The sequence below is a fragment of the Diachasma alloeum genome, unplaced genomic scaffold, assembly GCF_001412515.2.
Source record: "Diachasma alloeum isolate Michigan unplaced genomic scaffold, Dall2.0 Dall_scaffold_00279, whole genome shotgun sequence".
Taxonomy (NCBI): Eukaryota; Metazoa; Arthropoda; class Insecta; order Hymenoptera; family Braconidae; genus Diachasma; species Diachasma alloeum.
This window is the reverse complement of record NW_021680418.1, coordinates 698,766-720,547: the sequence shown is the minus strand read 5'-3', so window position 1 is coordinate 720,547 and position 21,782 is coordinate 698,766. Positions and strand designations below refer to the sequence as shown.

The 21,782-nt window shown below is 39.3% G+C and overlaps 1 protein-coding gene across 1 annotated transcript; it reads left to right on the top strand.

Moving 5' to 3' along the window:
• Positions 1–3,340: 3,340 nt before the first annotated feature.
• On the top strand, positions 3,341–21,087 carry LOC107038193. The gene is made up of 2 exons (XM_015257126.1): positions 3,341–3,513; positions 19,528–21,087. The coding sequence occupies exons 1-2, from the start codon at positions 3,497–3,499 to the stop codon at positions 20,558–20,560; spliced, it is 1,050 nt and encodes a 349-aa protein (XP_015112612.1). The 5' UTR covers positions 3,341–3,496; the 3' UTR covers positions 20,561–21,087.
• Positions 21,088–21,782: the final 695 nt, after the last annotated feature.

The following is a 21,782-nucleotide window of genomic DNA, read 5'->3' as shown; positions in this document are numbered from 1 at the left end:
CAATTTCGTTGGCATCCTCTGGACTGGGGACATTCGTCTGAATAAAAAATTTTGTTTTGGTAAATCTGTGCGGAGAAATTCTTCAGAAAAATCCTAGTGCCGTTGGGGTCAAATTTAGGGCTTTCTGGTTGAATTCATGTGGATTTCAGGGAAAAATTCGTTCAAGGACACTATCGATTCCACCATTTTCAATCATCAAATTAATCAATTAAATTACGGTAGAAAACGTTGAAGAAAATCACGAATATTCAGCGTTATTCAAATTATATTTTGCACATAACGATTATTTTTAAAAACATTCGTTGTTCATAAATAAATTATTGAAATCGTTTCAACTTGCGGAAACTATTATTAATATTTTTTTAGATATGAAATCAGTTTCTGGAAAAATTCTGAATGTGAATGAATTGAATGAAAAATTGATTGTTTATAAATTATTTATAGAAAATGCTCGTAATTTTCAAAAATTGCAAGCATTCCGGTCTAAGTTTGCGTCGATCCATCTCGTTTCACCACTTCGTTACCCAATCTCCATTATTTTTCTTGACTCGAATGTTTGTTATTCACACAGCCCTCGGCTTTTCAACGCCCCGATATCACGATCTCGTTTCATCAGAGAAGTTCTTCAGTGCAGCATTTTTTAACGATAAAAAAATTGAGCCGGAGAATGAAAAAAGATAAGAGTTTATTAAAATTTATGATGCATAAGGGTTTTCATTATGTTTTATTTTCCGCCGTGTAAATACCACGTCAGACACACGGAAATGAGGAAAACGCGATTGTGAGAGGGAAGTGGAGATGTGAGTAAAAATCCCCGTGTGAAAACTAATAGTGGAAAAGGGAAATTTTAATTGCGGCAATTCTTCATCTCTTTGATGGCGAGGGATTGCGAGCCTCTCCGGTGGTAATTGAGGGGAAATTTCATGAATGGAGATGATAAAAAAGGCTTGAAAATAGAGCATTCTCAATCTCTCATCATTTTACACTAATTAAACAAGTTGAGGTAATCACCGTGGAGTGAATAAACCCATTTCTCACTGTTTTCATCATAATTAATTTCGAGGTACTCGTCATTTCATTTTTTACAAGTTTTCTTTAAATTTTTAACCATTCCCTGTACAATCGCCCTCTAAGAACGTCTTACAGAACATTTTTTACGATTTTTCAAAGGTGTGGAACTAAATAAATCGCTTCACTTTGATGACTCCTTCAATTTCTCGAAGGAGTCGAAAAAAAAAAAAAACTTTTTCAGTTTTCACTTTTTCCACATACTTTTGAGAGTTCTGAATAGCCCGTCGCTTAAATAGTTGGAATCAACGTTCACCCGGCTAAAAAATTCGATTTTGGCGAAAGTCGACTTTCCCCCTGGAAAAACGGAAAATCTGACCCTTTGAAAATCTAAAAAAAAAATCTTTCGAGGAATGAGCGTATGTTCTTTTTGGAATAGGAATGTTCATTGCATTTCAAACAATAAATTTAAGCATTCGTTTTACTTTATTCGCAATAGATTATGAATAAATGAATTTTGCATTTCATAAATTTTTCGCGTCTCTGGAGTGGGACTACGACTTTTCGATTACTATTCGTTGACAAGTAATCAAAAAAGGTAAAAAAAAAGGGAAAAAAAATCAGAGAACCAGGTTGCGTTGTCGGGATACTTAGCACCCACAGTAGTATCAATTGAATCCCTGTACCGGTGTGCAAAGGCACTCGGCCAGAGCCGATGTGAATTGCCGAGAGGTCTCTAACTCTCCGTTACAGGGGTTTTACGCCGGTATGTACACCGAAGGCACGCGCGATCGAATTGTGGGAATATCGCCGGTTGTATTTATTCCTCGAGTCGTGTCTCATGCCCCGAGACGCAGTAGGAAGTTGTCCTTACTGTGTATTGCCGGGGGCTTACGGCGGACAACAAATGAATAGCATGGCCCATTTACCTCCAGGTCTGCGTCCTAGCATATCCGTTCCAAATGCTAGTTTTTTTTGTCAGTCTGGGGATCTAAATGTCACGTATGCATGGGCAATCGCATTTTCTGGTCCATTACATCAAGGGGTTTTCAACAATTCATTAATTAACATTCAGAAAAGATTTTTCAATTTCATTCGGCAAACTTCTTTTGGCTAAAAATTCCCGTGAACTTCTGGGAATTTTTCGCTCATTCAAATTTCACGTAATTTCGTTGTTAAGAATTCAAAATTATATTATATCTGGAAATTATATGTTTTATCTACGGAATTGGCCTGACTTATGTGTAAACGTTACATGAAATATAAATTAATATGTTTAATTTTCCATGGGGGATTGATTTTGAGAGAATTGAAGGCAATGAAGAGCTGAGGTATTTGGAAATCACATTCCTTGACAATGCCTTCATTCACCAACGCCTTTGCTCCCATTCTCTCCTTTATGCTATTAATTCTCTCAATAGTCAACTAGAAAAAGGTGTGAAACGTCGATTTTAACAGGTTCATTCGAAAGTCAGGGAAATGCCAAGTGAAAAACTCCTCCTGCACTGTTAGAAAATTACTCTAAAAATTTTAAGTGAAAAATCTTGAACTTTTAACAACGACAAAGTTACATGAAGCTGTTAATTTCTTGAATATTCAAGTAATTCTCAATTTTCAGGTCCACACGACTCTGAAAAGCCCTAAAAATTTTGGAAATTCAGGCAACAACTTTTCTGAATTCTCAATCTATTGTAAATTTAATTGCATGTGTTCAATTTTCACGATGAGTTTGGAAATTCCAGCTCTCATTGAAAAATCAATGATTGGTTAACACGAAAGTTCGCAGTTGTGACTGAAATTTCAAGAAATTTCTCAAGACAGGAATTAAAATTTCCCTCCCGCGCCTCTCCGCCCGGTATCTGGGGCACTAATGGAGCAAATTGAGTCGCCCAATATCAAACGGAATTGCAAATATCTCCGGCACCCCATTGATTCCCCTCCTCGCCCAATTAATCCAATCACCGATAAAATTCGCTAAAATTCGGAAGCCGATCACTCACGGCAATATCTAGTTCACCTCCCTCTCCATATCTAATTAACAATTTTACAACTGCGAATTGAGCGCAGAACGCGCGGAAAACAAAAGGAAAATCAACTCTCCCAACTTGCCTTTTTTCTCGCGATACTAATAATTCCAGAGTCACTCAGCATCACTCACGTTTAAACGATGCACCTCACGTAATAACAATTCACCACGAAAACAGCGATGTAAAATAGGTGGTGTTTTAAAACGGTACAATCGGAGGGGTTCGGCAAACTCCGGTGGGGCTCCGTTGCACGTACTTTTAAATCGCCCTCGCACCGTCTGACTTCAGTCTTTGATGCGCAACTGTTGGACCAGGACGCACACGAGTGGCATCAATCCACTCTCTGAATTTTCATCCTCGAGTGTTTTCGATGTTTTAGTCAATGTCACTTACGCCGATTACATCGTGTTGAAGACTGATTTATTCTGGTTGTTGGCAGGAAGAGAAGAATATTGTGGAAAATGTGGGGGAGGATGAGGTGAGTTGAAACAAATACGGATTTTTCGCTTCCGAATGGAAATTTGCAATTCTCCGACTTTGGGATTCTTTGAAATTATTTAGAATTCATTATTTATTGGGTATTTTGATGGGAATTAGGGAGAATGGCATGAAACTGTAAAATACGAAGTTTGGCGATCATGTCTGGGTGGGCATGTCCCGGTGGTTAATTTCTAGAAAATTAGGTAATTAAATGGCTAAAGTAATTTTCAAAAATCTGAAATGCGAAAATCTGAAATTATCGTATAGTTTTTGAGAAAAGGATTCGTTTTTAAATAGTTTCCCGCAACTATCTTCAAACCTAGACAACCAATTGCACTTTTTAAATATTTTTTTTGCTTCAGTCTTTTGAAAATTGTCCCTGGAAAATTCGGGTTTAAGATGAGGCTGATGATTTTGATGACAAAAAATCGCGATTAATTTGTTTGTGTCGGTTAGATTCAGGGATTTTTAGTGAAGAGTACACTGTTAATTTTTTTTAATTTAATGGAAAATATGATAACAATTCTCAAGAGAGGGATATTGAATCGGATTTAAGGGAAAAATTGTTAGGAAAATTCAGGTTTCAGGTAGGACTCAAGAAAATTCGCGAATTTTCAATTTTTCCCTAAATTTTCCTGATTTTTCTGAATTTTCGCAGAATAATTGACTTGAAAAATCAGTATTTTATTGATTTTCAGATCATCGGAACAGAAAATCAATGGAATATTTGATTTTCCGCCGACAAGATGTCCTGAAATTTCAGTTGTAATTAAACACGATAAAAATTTCCGGGATTTGGCCCGAAAAATTCAGACGAAAATTTATAACAGCGTAAATTCTGAATAAAATAGACTAATTTAGTCTCCTCAATGCACTACTGCTTTCCTCACAATTCTAGGAATACATTCTTCTGGTGCGTTTATTGAATTTGATGCCGGTGTGATTTAATATCACGTACATCTCTGAATTCAATCGAAATATGGTAGCCATCGGGGCGAAAGGAATTTCCCGGTGGGTCGTCACACTTCACCTGCGAATCCAATATCGAACGCGGTTGGTACATCTATATAACCCGAGTCTGCGTACCCTCTCGTGGATATAGATATATTACCGCGTGAGATGTACATAAATTATGGCTGAGGGAATTGAATTTTGCTTATTGGGGAAGAAGGTGAATGGAAATTCAGTCAAGCCCGCTAAATCCACTCAATTTCAGGGTCAACTTTTCTCAAGAATAGTTCCACTGACGTCCAAAATGTTCGGCTAAATCAAGTGCTAAATAATTCCCACCACCCTGTTCAATATTTTCCCTAAAAAAATGATCAAAAGTTTTTAATTCGACGAAGCATCGACGATACTGAATTTTCATCCCTGAAATTCGCGGAGAATTATAATTTTTTTAATGAAAATGGATATGAAATACCTCGGCTGAGCATTTTCCAAGTTCCTCTGAAGGTTATTCTCCCCCCATGCCCATGAATTCTCCATAAAAATCCTCTTACTCTCCCCCTTTTAATAACCTGGATCGCTCGTACTCCAGAAAAAAAGTGAAATGAAATAAAATTAATAGCTTCAAATATTTGTCGAGGATATGTTTCCCCTCGAGGAGCGGAATTTCGTCGTTCAAACGACAGTGAATTTTTCACTCAAGAGCGCTGAGTCAATATTGACCGCAACCGTTGTGCGGACTTGTCTTCCACCGTCGTAGAATTTCGTCACAAAAAGAGCGATTTTTCACGCTGTCGAGCTGTTGGGACTCTTTTGTCGACGATTTCCGGCATTCTAATCAATAATTAATGGATAAAATGGGTAAACCGGCATTTTAATGTATAAAAGAGTCGACTAGAAACGGATCTTCAGAGAAAAATGCTATTCAAATCGCCTGACAATGAGGAGAATAGGGAAGCGAAAAGTTCTACTCAATTCCCCGTACAATTCCACGTCAACCAAATTCGTGGACTTCAACGAGAATTCCTTTCGCTGCAGCATTAAAAAAAAATTAACATCTTCGTTACCCGGGAAAAAGCAGTCCCTCCCCCTTTCTTCATTACCACTTCACCGTTTAAATTCTCAGAGACCTCTCGTAAATGTACCCGTCACTCCGCGCCCCATAAAAAGCATTGACAGACACTTGAGTACTCGGCGATGAAAAATTAAGAAAAAAGAACTTGAAAAATATAACAGCCCTGTACAACCATAAACCTAACAATGATACAACACACATGCTCGAGTTCAATTGCACATGTGGGCTGATATGGTCCAGGTACCGCGAATATGAATAATACATGAGCGGAGTGTTTAATCTCAGTGGGAAGTAGCCCCGATGATATCGTCCATTAACGCTCGTGGACTCAACAATTGCAGGAAAACTCGAATCTCTAATGAATTCGCCTGTTTTGTTAATTGGATGTGGAGACCATTATGCATCGCAGAATAGAAATTCCCCGCGTCTGGGGTGATGATTAACATTAAGAGCTGGCGAATAAATAGAACGCGAATAGGTGGAATTTTTTCTTAGAAAATTTGAACGTTTGCACGGCATCTAGAACATTAACTGTAATTATTCGCACGAGTTTGGAGGGGGTTCAGGGGGGTAAATATCGAATTTTACCGAGTGAAACTGGAGAGGTGGAATGTAATAGAACAGAACGAAATGGAGAATTTTTTGACTTTTTTTTTTAATGAACAAGTGGGGAGGGAATATATTTTCTAATAAATTGACGATTTGCGTATGAATGGAATTTCGATGACGGTGTAGGTTAAATTGAATTTAATGATTCATTGAATTCAACATTGCCCCAACATTAAAATTTTTCACTCTTCCCTAAATCTTGTTTTCAAAATAATTTTCTTCAACAACAAATCAATCAACACCGTGCGGCGAAAATGAGTCATCCTGTCACAAAAAGTAGAAAATTCCGGATTTGACGAATACAACAGTTCCATTCGCCAGGAAAAAGAACGAGAACAGATCGCGCAATCATCTCATAACAAAACTCACGATTATTTATGATCGTTAAAGACCGGAAATACCTCGACATGTCTCCGGGATGTTCATCAAGACGTCAAGCGATCCTCGAGTGAATAAAAACCGAATAATTCCAGTGATTTCCTTTCCCTGTTTACCTAGTAGTCGGTTTCAACTCATCGGCTGTAAAAAAATAAGACACTTTCATACCTAACGATTAGTTTTCGTCTGCTCCGTAAATATTATCTCTACGCACGCACAATTGCCAGACTGCGGTGGAACTCCCCGGGTATCAGAGCCAAGAACGATATTGGCACGCCAAGGAACCCCAGGCTTTCAGCGCTGTATTAGTCATCCGATTTGCCCGGGACTGTGTACACTGACGAGAGGGTGCCTCACACTCCAGCACCACCAGGATCCGTGTGATCACTCGGTATACTTTTCTTCACGCTCCAATGACTGGGATCAAGTGCAGTCCTCACGATTTCGGGACGAGGGGGTGGCTCGAGAGACAGCCATAATGGGGTCAGAATGGCTTTTCATGTAGTTGTGGTCCTAGTGATCATCGAATAAAGCACGTGGAGCGGCAATTTTTGGGGAAATGGAGGGACCCTGAAAAAATAAATCTGTTGGACTCCCGAGGAATAAATTCACGCACACAAATTTTACAATTAAATAACACGGATTTATTCACTTGAAGAAGTTTACAACATTTACAATTTGAAAAAATTCAGGCATATTCGGCGTCATTGAAATTACATTTTGCACTGAATTATAATTCTTTCAGCGTTGTTTATAAATAAATAATTTAAATTGTTTGAACTTTCGAAAACCTCATTTTTTACGCATGAAATCGACTTCTGGGAAAATTCTGAATATGAATAAATTTGTTGCGATTCCGAACAAATGATTTTCATGGGGGAAAACTGCTTGTTTATAAATAATTTATAGAAAAATCTCGTAATTTTAAGAAATTGCAATTTTTTAATTATTTCACTTCAATATTTTCACTTCATTTTTCTCATATTCTTAAAATGTTTTCTAAACCTGTAGAGTTTAAACAACAAAATCATCGTAAAATGAGTAGAAATTGGCCCACGGTAGACCCGATTCCTCAAAAATGCATTTTACTAATTTCAGTTTTACCACATCATTGGGGTGAGGTCCGATTCAGATAACTAAATAATTAAATGCACTCCCAGATGTGCTCACATAGACTCCCTCCACCAATTTAATATACTCCACTTGAGAGTGCAATAACCACTAAACGACAAATCCACGGAGATAACCACTTTAATCCCTAAAAACTCAATTCTCTAATTTAATTAACACAGACGCATAATTTACGAGTCGATAAAAAGTGCTGCACCCTGTCTACCAGTGGCCATGATATCCGCGAGTTGATAGCAGAGGTAAAGAAACTCCAAACCCTTCGGAAGTACTTCCCCCTCCCGCCCCCGACCTCGGCCTCACATGCACACTGAGTACTTTAAATGTGTATTAAATCGCTAGATAACAAGAATTTAGCACCTGTGAACATTGGAAAACCGGCTTCAGTGGGTAAACGAATACCGAGAATCTAGTAGTCACCAGGGGCAACAGAACTCTCTGGAGCTCACACACGCGCGACACGCTTAATTAATCCCAATCGATCTAGTGGATTTAATTAATCGAGGTCTAAAATTAGAGAGCGAATGCCAGTACAGGGGAATAATTATCATCGCACGAATTGCTCACGACATTTAAATATATTGATAAATGGCTTTCGATTCTTTTTATTATTCCGCACATTCTAGAAAAGATTGATGAGACATTTACCAATTTCGCAATTAATTATTGAGTTATTCCATTGAGTAGTGATTTATATTCAACTTGAACGAATTAATCTTCGCTGAGTTTTCGGGGAATATCTCCCAATCTAAGGGAGATGGGGAAAAATTCGTAATGACCCTTTTTGCAGATCTCAATCCGCTCTACAAAACCTGTCATGACGAAATTTTCGCTATCTGCCTTGGATCCCGAGATATTCATTGCTAACTGACCAATAGTCAAAATCGAGTTGAATCTTTTTACAACAATTTGCGTGTTCTCTCCATCAAAAAATTTCCGATAATTCCGCAACATCCTTCGCTCCGAGTGTTCATCTCCCCAAAGCATATACCCGAATAATGATAGACCGTCAATTGGAACGAATCAAATTCCCCCAGGTGTCTGAACCACTGCATTCTCTCTCCCATTAGCTCCAGCCTCCCATGAAAGATAAACCCCACCGCAGCCCGGCATTTCACCCACTCTCCCTCAATTTTTCGATCAGCCCATCCATCACACCTAATCATGCCCCAATAGACATCGGCAATGGCCCCCCGAGCCCATCAATTTGAATGGAAAAACGTGCAAGATGTCAGATGTCGTGGCTAGCTCCTTGCATGCACGTGACACCGTGAACGATCAGTGACCGTGTGCCCCATCCTGGTTTCTAGATTCTTCCTGTTTGACCCGAACGGTCATTCTCTATGCATATAACGGTCCTGTGGGTAACCGTTTAACGTATCTTGGAGCTTTGCCGATTGTGTCACACATTTTGCATTGAAATACGATTATTTTCGATTGATGGGGTTTCCTTGCTACGAGAGGTGAATTGGAAATCAAAATAAATCATGTGGTTTGAATCCACTTGAGAAACGAAGCTTTTTTTTCGAAATATCTCCGAGTCGAAGGGAGATACCGAAATTTTTGTCTGAACATTTTTTGTAGCTCTGATTTTGTTCTATAAAAAATGTTCTTAGAGGAATTCCTCTATCTCCCTTACGTTCTGAGATATTCATCGACAAACAAATTCTGAATAAAATTGACTGGAAGTAGTATAAACATAACTTCAATTTTGAAGATTAAAATCTGAAGTAAATTCTTGGCGATTAAAATATCTCATTTGAATCCAAGGGAAGTGAAAAAAATCCGGAGAGACCTTTAAAGCACTCCTCCCCCCGAAAAAAATGACGAGTGAAAGCGAATGCTCTAAATAACGTACAATGATCGATCCCAATCATTTAATTACCCTTTCAATAAAAAAAATCTCTCCAATCCTCTCGATAAAGAACCGACCGATTCATCCTCACCGTTCGATCACGACGGGTATCAGATTACAAACTGCCTCGAGCAAAACACATCAACATCTCCAAGTACAGCCGTGACGAATGTACGATATGCAAAACACATCGGGTGCTACGCCTCGTCGCTGTGAGAATCATCCGTTGATAATCCCGAGTGGCCCCAATGGCATGACCAATTCCCTTCTTTACCGCGAAAACACTCGAGTCAATGCGTATTATTACGAACTTGTCGATAGAATTTATGCCTCGGGAGAAAATATTCAGGGACGCTACGAGCGACAATGTGACAGCAGTCGTGACTGCGTCGGGAGGACTTGACGATGGGGAAATTGCGTGATATCACCGAAAATTTTGGCGATATTGATTTAGTTTTGTTATTTTTTAAAAATTATTATTGCTTGGGGGCTGCGCTCCCTGCTCGCACGGCTGCGCCACTTGCTCGCTTCGCTCGCCAATCCCGCGCGGCTGCGCCACATGCTCGCTTCGCTCGCCTGTCCCGGGCGGCTGTGCCACTTGCTCGCTCCCCCCCATCTCCTTGGGTATGTTTGATATGTTTACTAGATTATATAGAAGATTAACCATTTAACCCCCATATGACCTCCGTATAACCCCCACATGAGTCCCATATGATCCTCATGGCCCTTGTTTTGACTCTTGTGAAACCTAAAAATTTTTGCGTTGCCTTAATTTAAAAAATTATTATATACAGAGATTATTATTATTATTACTATTATTAATTATTTTTATGACTTATCCGATTTTTGAAAAACCACAGCTTTTCAAATAAATTATTCATAAAACATCTAGAGAATTAAAAAAGAGAAAAAATTTTTGCGAAATTATTTAGATGTTTTATAATAATTTATTAAAAAAGCAATAAAAAAATCATGCGAGTGAGAAGAATAATTGTGGAAACATTCGTCTTTTCATTTTTTATTCCGCCAAGATACGTTGTAATCATTGATCGTGTGGGGTTTGGCGTAATGACAGGGTTAAAATCCAATTTTTATTTTCCCCTTTGGCCGTGGACTTGGAGGAAAAAAAATTTAAAAGACGAATAAATTGAGACGATTAAAACAATGTTATTAGTTTCGTTCACCCGCGTTGTTTTGTAATCTCGTTCGCGTGCATTTGAGATTATGCACCTCTGGAATTCGCCGGAGGCCGGACAAAACGAAATTATTTACGTGGGAATAAATAAATAAACGGCTTTGCCTCCTCTCGAGTCACTTTCGCATGACAAATTGAGCGAAGCTGCGGTAATTTGACACTGCGATATTCATCTCTTACTCATCGTGTTGCGTGGACTAAAAATATTTTGTTGATAATAAAACAATTTTGCATGATGGATATACTGAGAGAAAAGAGGAAACGGGACATACAGCGAATCAGCCTCGAGGTAAGGCTTAACGCGAGGCCCATCCATTCATGAATTAAGAACTCCGCAAGGTCAAGAGTTTTATTAATCGAGCAAACCAACTGGTGGGACACGCATTTGCGACGGTAACTCGAGATAAAGCGCGGATGAGTATAAAAGAGATCCTTGAGGGCCTCTTATTCAAGAAATGGGCTCTCAACAAAAAAAATATTTGAATGATCCTCAACGAAATTCTCTAGAACCCTATTCTATACCGCAATCGTTTCTTCTGTGAGTGAACACTGTGAACAATAGACTGTTGGAATTTTTTTTTAAACTAAGCAATAGTTGCAGTTGAATTCTGAATGTTGTGAATTTGAATTCAATTTAAGATCAAGCTGTTCATGGAATCTGTCATTCAGGTTGGAAATTCAGGAAAATTGTTGCTTGAATTTGCAAATTCAACTGATTATTCAGTAAAAAAATACATGAAAATTCCGTATGAGTGAGTAATTGTTAAAAATCCTAAGTTTTCGTGCTTGAAATTTCAGGAGTAATTTTCCAACCGTGGAATACTACTGCAAAACATGGTAAATAAAAAATCCAGTAATTAATTATGGACATAAAAACTGAGTTGAGCTGGAAAGTCGATCCCCTGCGTTTTCCGATTTTTTCCCCATTTTTTTTCCCTCCGTATGCATCATTCAGTGTTGCGTTCGACTTATAAGGGCCTTGAGTGCAAGACTTGCGCCACAAAAAATGCAGGAGAGATGATACAGGTGCGAGTCATTATTCTTTCCCTCAGTTTCCCATTTATGTGCAGGTCTTGCCTCTCCCTTTTTGACGTAACATCCTAACTTCTTTGTCTCCTACGATGCCCGAGTGGACGTTGCGAATTTCAAGGGACTCGGCATAAAGCAATAATGCCCAGTGAGACCTCCCCGCAACCGAACTCGCACCAATTAGAAGCCACGACAATTTGTTTTTCTCACTCTGGCCGCATTCAGCGCTCCAACGTACGTGAACATTAAAATTGTGGTGGGGGGCGCGCTTGCGAGTCCAGGGTGATACGGGGAACGAGGCATTACCGTGGCTTCTATAAGGATTGATGCGATCGTTAGTCTAATGCGGTTAAACGTGGAATTTTTCTCCAATGTCATTTGTCATTAACGAGGGGAAGGGGGGGGGGGATGAAATAAAAAACAGGAGTAGATGGGAAATTCCAATTTCCTTCGTTAGCAAGATCGATGGCGATTCAAGGAATAGTTGGGTATTTTTGTCAGGGGGAAGGACTTTTTAGGGCGTATTGACGACAGTTGACGAGTTAACTCAATCAATTTTTTGCTCTGTTAAACTGATTTTCTTGGCTGTGGAGATTGTTAAGTTTTAATTGTTGGATGGCTCTCCTCGAGTGAATGGCTCGTTAAAATGTCGTGATTGCTGGTATCATTATTATTCTGTAATTATTCTGTAATTATCCGTCGTTGTAGCGTATGGGGAGATGGAGCTGGCGAAATTTTTTGGATTGGAGCTGACGGGGAATTTAATTGAATTTGGCTTTGCGGGGACTATTATGTCGAAAATATTTTTTATTCTTTTGAGAGGTGATTAAAAATCGTAGGACACTATTTACACCTAATTACCAGGGTATAGTGAAGAGTCCCGTCACGATTCAAATATCATGGGATCAACAGAGCCGAACGTGACTGAGACAATGCTGCACGCAAACTTGACTTCTTGGGTTCCAACTAAAATCGAGGACGTTGTCTTCTCCTCTAGCTTTTGAAGTAGTTAAACATGACTTGAATTTTGAAGATTAAAGTCTGAAATAAATTGTTAACAGGAGTTGATGGGAATAGAAAGAATTCGTTGAGTTGATTATTGATAATAATTAAGATAGAAGTGCAAAAATAACCCAGTCTTATGAGGAAATTTAATTTATTTTCCCTCGTTGCGCTCAACCGACGTTATAACTTCGGTTTAGAAGTCGAGAACGGGCGGTGAATAAAGCCCGGCGATACATGGACGTTTGAACCGTCAACGATTCCAGTTCTCGATAAAATTTACGCTGGCCATTGGCACAGGGGATTCCACGAGTGGTTACGATTCCACGTGCAACCGACAGCCGCTGTCTCGGGCCCAGCGCGATTCCACTCACGTACGCCGGTCTCCTCTTGCTGAAATTCTTTTTTTTCTTTTTTTTTACTTCAGTCGATTTTTCTTCCGCTTGCTTCTTTGTTTTATTCTGCGGCATTTTCCCCCTCACCTGTCGGGCGATTAGGATTTCTGTATTAGTCTAATGATTTTGCGAGTGAGAAAATTCCACTGACATTTTCTCGTCAAGTATTTAATCACCGAATTAATGCGATTTTTACTAAAAAATAATACATGAAGATAATAGTATTTGAATAATAATAATACGCTTCGAAACTATAATTACATGAGTGTATTTATGATTAAAAAATTAAGTCATCTCATGAATTTTAATGAGAAAATCCATGAAATTTATCCAATGGAAAATTATTTGTCGTTTTTTCCTCTGGAGATCTATTTTAATTCGTACGAATATTCACTTCATATTTTTTAAGTCATTAATAATTTTATCTCGTCATTTCTTCCTTTAAATAATTAATTATTATTTAATTGTTTCACTCGTATAGAGGTCAGAAAAAAGAGAAAAAGAATACATCGGTCGTTAAATATCTTGGATTTAAAAATAAATAATTCCTCTCTCGTTTCATTTAAAAAATTCCTCCAAACTTCAAACTGCATGCGTTCAATACTTCATGCACCTGTTGAGAGACTGTAAAATTCCACGGAATTTCATGCATGTGCAGAGGCCCAGAGTGTTTTAAAAATACAGTCCCCCAATTCTTTCAGCACTGTTGTTTGCCTATTGCAACTCAATTAGGTCCCTCCGAATAACGATCCACAGGTGTATTTTTTTTTCGCCAGTTGAGCCTGTAATTTGATAATCGCAGAACTTTGAAGGCGACAAGAAACAATTTTTTCATGCGCCTTGATGTCTTGATGCCAGGGGGGGAAAATGAGACGGTAGATGCACCGCGTAGACGAGGGGAAAGAAATAGCTCGAGACGAGACGACTGCTCCACAATTTTCTCCTCAGAAACTCTTATTACGTCAACGATAAATAATTGATGATAATAATAATGACGTGTACAAATTGTGCGAGGCATTGGGGTCCGAGTAATTACACTAAATCATATGCAAATTCAGCGGAAAAATGTGGTTTAATGATTTCGGAAGAAATAATTAGTTATGGTCAATGAACGGGTGGAAAAAACGGGGTTTTTACGTTTAATTCTCTATGACAGTAGATGGTTTTTCCGGTTGAATCCAAAATTTCACGTTTAATTAAATTTTTTATCGACTGAGTGCACACCACTCAGATTACTTTTTCCTACTCAATGATCACCCGCTTTTATTTCGTTGAGAGCCGTGAATTGTGATTGACAAGTGCATCATTAGAGAGGCAAGAAAAATTTACGGTCGAACGAGAAACGTCGGAGGGACATTCTTTGACCCATCAACTGTCACCACGTCTCAGGTGTTCTGTTTAAAAGTCAGATGAACATTTCGAGAATCGAACGCATGTTTTTTGAATGGAGAAACATTTTTTTATCAATGTGACCCTTCCAGTTGTAACGGTTGCCACGAATCATCGGCTCGGACAGCTCTTCTGTCGTGATGAATATTTAAAAGAGTAACAGAGAATGCGAAGGCGTTCGTCGATTTGTCCTGCTGGGAATTGTGGGGAATTCCCAATAAATAAATTCAATTATACGGATTTACGAATTAAATAAAGATGATATTTAATACTGACTTTAATACTGATAATACTGACCAAAATTGCGGAAGTCCTCACGGAGAGAAATATTTAATAAAAATTATGTATCTTTTCCGTAATTCCGGAGCGAAATGTGGTTGTCGGAAATTTTACGGAGCTGTCACGTAATTTTTACCAAAATCACGGCATTTTTCCAGAGCGTTCCGTCATTTTTACTGGATATTTCTCTCCGTGCTCTGTTTCATGTGCACTTTTAAAAAAATTCCGCTGAATTTTCAGAAAAAAAATCTTGAATTCGATTTAAGGAGAAAAATTCAAGAAATTTCAAGTTTCTCCGAAAATTCTAATGAGTTTTCGAGTGAAAATGAATATGAACTGCTCAATTTCCTCGAATTTTCAGGGAATTCCTTTAAAATTGAGAATTGAAAATTGAAAAAAAAATTGAAAATTCTACATAACGCCGAGAATTTATCAATTCATAAAAATTCCCAATCTGAAACAAATATTCAGTGCCAATGGCACGAAAACTCACAGTTCTCTTTGATTTTCCTCGAAATTCTGAATTTTCAATGACGAAATTTGAGTGGCAATTAAATTCGATAAAAATTTCCGCAGAGTGTACCGGAAATTTCAGACAAAAATTTCCGACAGTATAATGAAATAACACGACTACTCCATTAAGACTAAATATATCCGCCGTCAAAGTCCGAAAACCCCCAGTAACCGGAAGAGCTACAAAAGCCGGAGGAACACGACATAAAATTCAACAATCCTTTCCCTCAGTTGCACAATTTTTCGCCCCGCCCCCTGAATTCACCGAGTCAACACGACTGAGTAAACTCAAACGCAATACAGCAGCGAAGGTAATCCTCTTCTTACTCTTCCTCAATTCCATCCGGTTTCGCCTCCATTCAATTTCCCTCATCGTTGTGCCACCAAACGCTCCCCCCGCGATGCAGAGAAGGTGCACCAGTGGTAAAACTGGATGCCTCATCGAAGTGGCTGTCACTGGAGGATAGACTCGTCGTTAGGTTTTGCGTCTCTTTGATCGCGAAGAATTCTCGGAGTGCGGGGAAATGAGACGTTATTTACCCGAGTCTTATAAGCATTGAGAGCGATGAGATATGGCTCGTTTTCTCGAAGAAAATCTCCACCCCTCGGCAACTCGTAGCCAAGAGAATTCCGTTCGATACGACGAGCGCTGGTTAAACCGAGGGGGGACGAGACTTAAGAATAACCAAGAAAAAAGTACTTTGTCGAGTTAAAGAGAATGAGCAAATCGATGGCAAAGGACTGGGCATTCATCGAGTTCAGTCATCTTCAGGGAAGATTTCCCATCAAGTCAGGCAGCACAACTGCTCGATACATCTGACTTGGGAAAAATTCTTTCTCGAATGGAGAGTCCATTGATGGTGTGGTTGCCAACTGGAGCCCCTTTCCTGGTGTATAACCAACACCGGTAATCCAGCGAATAGTGGAGATAGTTCTGATGAGGCCAAGTTCTGAGACACGCTCCCGTCGACGTGACCCGAGGAAATCCCTTGGTTGGGTAACCTCGTATTTTTTTTTTGTTGCTGTTTTTTTCCCCCTCAGGTGAGTTGATATCACCTTGCGCGGAGATCGGTCGCTGAACTTTCGGCACACTTTGACGCGCTGGGTGCATGAGTCGACGGATTGGGAGCGCGTTTGGCCGGCCAGGAGTTTTTGAACGTCGAACCGTCACGCGCCAGAATGCAATTGCAAACGGTAGGACAACACGCACGTCGTCCAGCTTCTTATGAACCCGCCGCCCCCTCCCCCTGAAACCACTTCTGACAACAAGAAAAACCGTGCACGTGGGTATAAGGGGTTAAATGAATTGTGGTCACGTATTGCCCGTAACTCTCGTAATGCCTTATTTATTACACTATCACTTGCTCCTAAATCATTCGGACGTGTAAATGAAGGAAATACCGGAGTTAACATCCTAAAACATTTATAATCATTAGTGTCTGTGCACTCCCCCGACAATTGACATCTGCGAAAAAGTCACGTAGGCATGTTCTGTAAAATGTTTTTACAGGAAATTCCATCAGGGCATGTTCTCTGTAACAATTGGGACTGTCATTTTAGGTTTAAAGGATTCGATGGGTTTTTGCGAAAATAGCTGATTTATTTTTTTTTCATCACGCTGTGACGAAAAGTGAACTTTTTGGCTCGCTCCGCGTGCCTAAAAGTCCAATTTCCGCCACATTGTGATGAAAAATATTGTTCGTAACTCGTGAAAAAATGTTTTTTAGCTCGTGGAATTATATTTAAATTAAAAACCTCCCACTCTCCAAAAAACACTTTTTTGCACTCGTTACGAAATATACTATTTTACTGGTAAATGAGGATAAATGAGTGATAGTGCTCCATCTAAGCAGAGGGTGAGCTCTACTGCAGTCCAGAATCATGTTGTCTAAGCAGAAGGGACGGCAGCCTTACTTAATAATAATCCGATGAAATTTTTAGCCTCCAATCCTCAATTAAATACAACAAAATAGATTAAAAAAATTTCCGCAATTCCCGAAAATACTTTTCATTGATCTTTAACATAATGGCTCTTCATTCGATGTTGTAACTTGTGAATTAAGGAAAACATAATAAACATAAAATTAATTAATTTAATTGTGAAGACGGAAATGGAAATAAAATAAAATAAAGTAGTATAAATTAATTTAAAGACGGTTCGCTATCTATTATTATTATTACTATTATTACAAATAATAATTGGGACACAACAATTTGTTTGTTCGTAATCCGATTTCTTACGATTATTTCTGCAACATCATGTCAACGTCCTGCAGTGCAATTTCAGCTGGATATTACCTTTGCTCGGAAAGCATGAGACAATGCACGACACTCCTCTCACGTGTGGATTTATGAACAGCAGTGAGAGGTGTGTACGTGCGTGTACACATGAACACCAGAATGTTGGCATACACCATTCTATACATAATCCACAAGTTGGTGTTGCCGTTCCTGCTGGGCAGGGTGAACAAACTCCCATGAAAACCACTGAAGAGGGGGACCGAATAAGAGAAGCGGCATATGAACAACTAAGTCGACGTATCTTACTCCTGGTACAAGCCAACTGGTAACTCCCAGAAAACTTGGCGCTCGCGAAGGCGTTTGATATAGATTTAAGATAATTCCACTTCCTCATTCCCCTCGACACTTCGGAAATCGTGAAATTCCGATTTACCTGGGATGAGTCGATATGATTATTCATTATGTCTCGTCCTTCCGCATTCCAGTGAAGGTCTCCGAAGGATCAGTCTGGAGGTAGAGTAATCAGTGTTTTCAGGACGAACGAACGACGAACAAACGATTCCTCAGGAGGACCAAATAAAACGAAGAATTCGGGTGGCCAATGGGACCGGTGACGCGATGTTGGGAGCTCATGGCTTAGAAAGTGGTGACTCATCTCATTGAAAACGAAATTATGACGAGCAATTTTGTCTTTTAGAATAATTCCTTGGTGATTTTCCTTCGTAGTTTATGTTGAAGTAATTCTTAACTGCAACAAAACATCCGATTCTGTTTCTCCTGAACAATTGTTTTAGCGCCACTTCTTATCGCAATATCGATGCCCCGCTCTGTGTTTTTGCAGTGCCATCCAACCGCACCACTTATTTACCAATCAATTATCCTCTCCCCCTTTTTCCAAAGACCGGAATGATCAAGACCCCTTGTTTCCTTTTTTTTACACTATAAACATTCTCGGATTATTCACTGCAACATACTTCTCGGCCCACGTACCGGGGGGTCTCGGCAAATCGACCAAAAAATAACTGAAGAAGAATGAGCAGGAGTAGAATAAAAATACGAGAAAGATAGAATGGTTGGGAAGGAGGAATAATATTACGGGACTGGCGATTCAAAGGGACGAGGCGCACGGTGGTCACATTAATTTATGAATATTGCGTGACGGACTGCTGCGGCTTCTTGGAATTGATACCACAGGGGGGGGGGGGGGGGGAATAAAATCCAAATCCCCCAGCTGCAGCCCAAATCGTCAAGCCCGTACGCTGTCAGAATTTTTTTGAATTTTGTGGAAAATGTGGGAGTAATGCTTATGTGAGTGACATTGAATGCGGTTTAGGGGAAAAATGGTCAAGAAATTTCAAGTTTTAGGGAGAATTTAAGGAAATTCATGGGTTTTCGGAGGGAGCATGACGGACATGTCACAACTTGGTTGGATTTTCAAATTATCAGAAACAAAATAAAATAAATTTCAACTTTTCCCTGATTTTTCAGAATTTTCACGGAATGATTGAACCGAAAAATCAAGTATTTCATTGATTTTCAGATCATTCGAAGAGGAAATCAATGGAATATTTGATTTTTCGATGACAAGATTTCCCGCAATTACAGTAGAAATTGAACATGATAAATTGAAAAAAAAATTCCAGTACAATTCCAGAATTTTAAGCAGCATAAAGACGAGAATTCCCTACTTAATTTGCCTTTCCAATATAATCTAAATACTCAGTGCCAAATTCCACAGAATTTTCCATGAAATCTGAAATTTCATTTTTTTTTAAATTCAAGAATAAATTTACCGGCATTTTCTGGTTTTCCATTCCTTCCCACGGAAAAATGGAACTGAAATTGACAGTTCCCTCTGATTGTCCCCGAAATTCTGACGAAATTCCTCAAAATTTCATTGTCAATGAAATTCCCCAAAAATATTTAAAAGTCTAGAAACTTAAAATCTAATCCCAAAAATGTAATTTTCCTTTCAGATTTTGTCTGCTGTCAATGTTCTCCGTGTGCTGCGTGACGGCGTCGTTGGAGGACACATTTGAGACAGTTCACAACAGCAATGCCGCAATTTTGAATCGCCTGGGCCTGGTGCCACTGGAGATCCCCGACGGCCACCACAAGAAGCGCCTAGCGGGCCCAGAACCCCCCGAATTATCGGGCCTCCAGACCCGCCTGCATCAGCCCTACAGCCGGCATCACGGTAACCGTGACAGTCACGTTTACGTCGTCAAGTTGCCGGCAAGCGCACCTTACTACACCATAACGACGCCCCACAAGTCGCCGGTTAAAGATGATAAACTAGCGAATAAAATGCCGATGAATAAGAATGCCGTCAGCTCAAGCGTGATACATCAATCACCGCCGGTTGGCTTCCACAGCAATGGCAAACCGGCCAAGATATATCACTGGAATCTCCCAGTCATGAAGAAGATGAGTGAGAAGAAGCGGCTGCACGCGCAATTTCGAATGGACCAGTTGAGGAAGAAATTTGAGGCCGAAAGAATGGCCGGCGGATCGTCGAAACAGAGCCACAATTTTCTCAACGTCCCCATGAAGCTCCTGAAGAAGGACGACGTCAAGAGATTCATGGCCAACAGCCTCACGAGTCCCAGTGATCAGTCGGCGATCAAGCACACGAGAAATAACGACAAAATACTGAACTATCCCGATGAAACCAGACGTGTCAATGCCATTGTCGACAGTGCCAAGGTCAATGGTACACACAAGATGTTCAGACTCGAGGACTCGATGATGTATCATGTCGCTCAGAAGTCCAATGATCGTCTCGCTAGCTGGTCCATGTCCAATGACCTTCATGGAATGAAGAACAGTGGCTTACAGAAACCGAAGAAACACCGGAAGAAGGCAGCCATGTCCTACTACGCACCCATCACAACTAAAACCGGCTCAACGAGCATCCACAAGAACTTCCCTGGGAACGGGAAACCTAAGGCCTTCTATGTTATGGAGAAAAGCCGTAAACCCGTTTACTATCATCCCCTCCTTCCGTAATTGAATTGGCTCGTTGGGAATCAATCGATTCAGGGAGAGCGAGGAGTCGAGGGGAAATCCATTTTTTGACTGATGACATTAATTATTTTATTAGGGGGAGGAGACCAGTTCGATTGACAATTTTTCGAGTTTTCTTGTAATATTGACTGAGAGAGAAAGAGACTTGGGAAGTTTTTCATCGGTGTACTTCGGGTCATGTCAATTCTCAAATTCTAAGGACCATTTTTTTTTCGCTCTGGCGGGATTTTCAGTCGAGTGGAATTCATTGGCAAATTGAGTACAATTATAGGCATTGTATAGTTAATACCTCCACTGTTGAGACGCATTTTTCTCATTCACTGGCAGAAGTTTTTTGAAATTTCGTGGGAAATCTGGGAGTGATTATTATAAAAGTGACACTGACGTCAAGTTTTACTGGGAATTCGAGGAAATTCATGAGTTTTCAGGGGAAGTGAGACGGAGATTTGACAGCTTGATTGAATTTTCAATGCAACATGAATATTTAGAATCAAAATTGTATGAATTTTCAATTTTTCCTTGAATTTTCCTGATTTTGCCGATTTTTCACCGAATAATTAAACTGAAAAATCGAATATTCTATTGATTTTCTGGTAATTCAATATGAAAATCTACAGAATATTTGATTTTTCAATCACGAGTTTTCCTGAAATTTCAGTGGAAATTAAACATGATAAACATTTGTAAGAAAATTTTTAACAGTGTTCAACGATTTGTGGATGATAGACGAGTGGAATTTTTATACAATTTATTGAGAGTAATTTTTTGACGGAGTTAAACTCCACATTTTCACGAGTATTTTGTAAAATTATTCATGATTTTATTGATACTTCTTTGCAATTGTAAGGAACATTCCAAACCTTTTGTACTCGTATACATGAACGTAATGTGTAAGGATTAGTTGTAAGTTGACGAAGAATGAAAAAATGTAGCCAATAAAGTATTTATAATTCTTTGTATGCGGGGATTTATTACTTTCGAGGGGATGCGTGATGAGAGACCATTAAGGAGCAGTCTTTTACGCCAGTCTATACTTCCTTAAGCTACAAATTTTGGTTCATAAATAACGAGGATGTTCCTTTTTTGAGGAAAATCCGACCAGTTCCATCACGTGAGACACCAGCACATCTTTATATTCGTGAATTTTTGCGCAAAATTGCAGGGAAACTCATGACCCTGGGTTAGTTCACTCAAAAAGTGAATC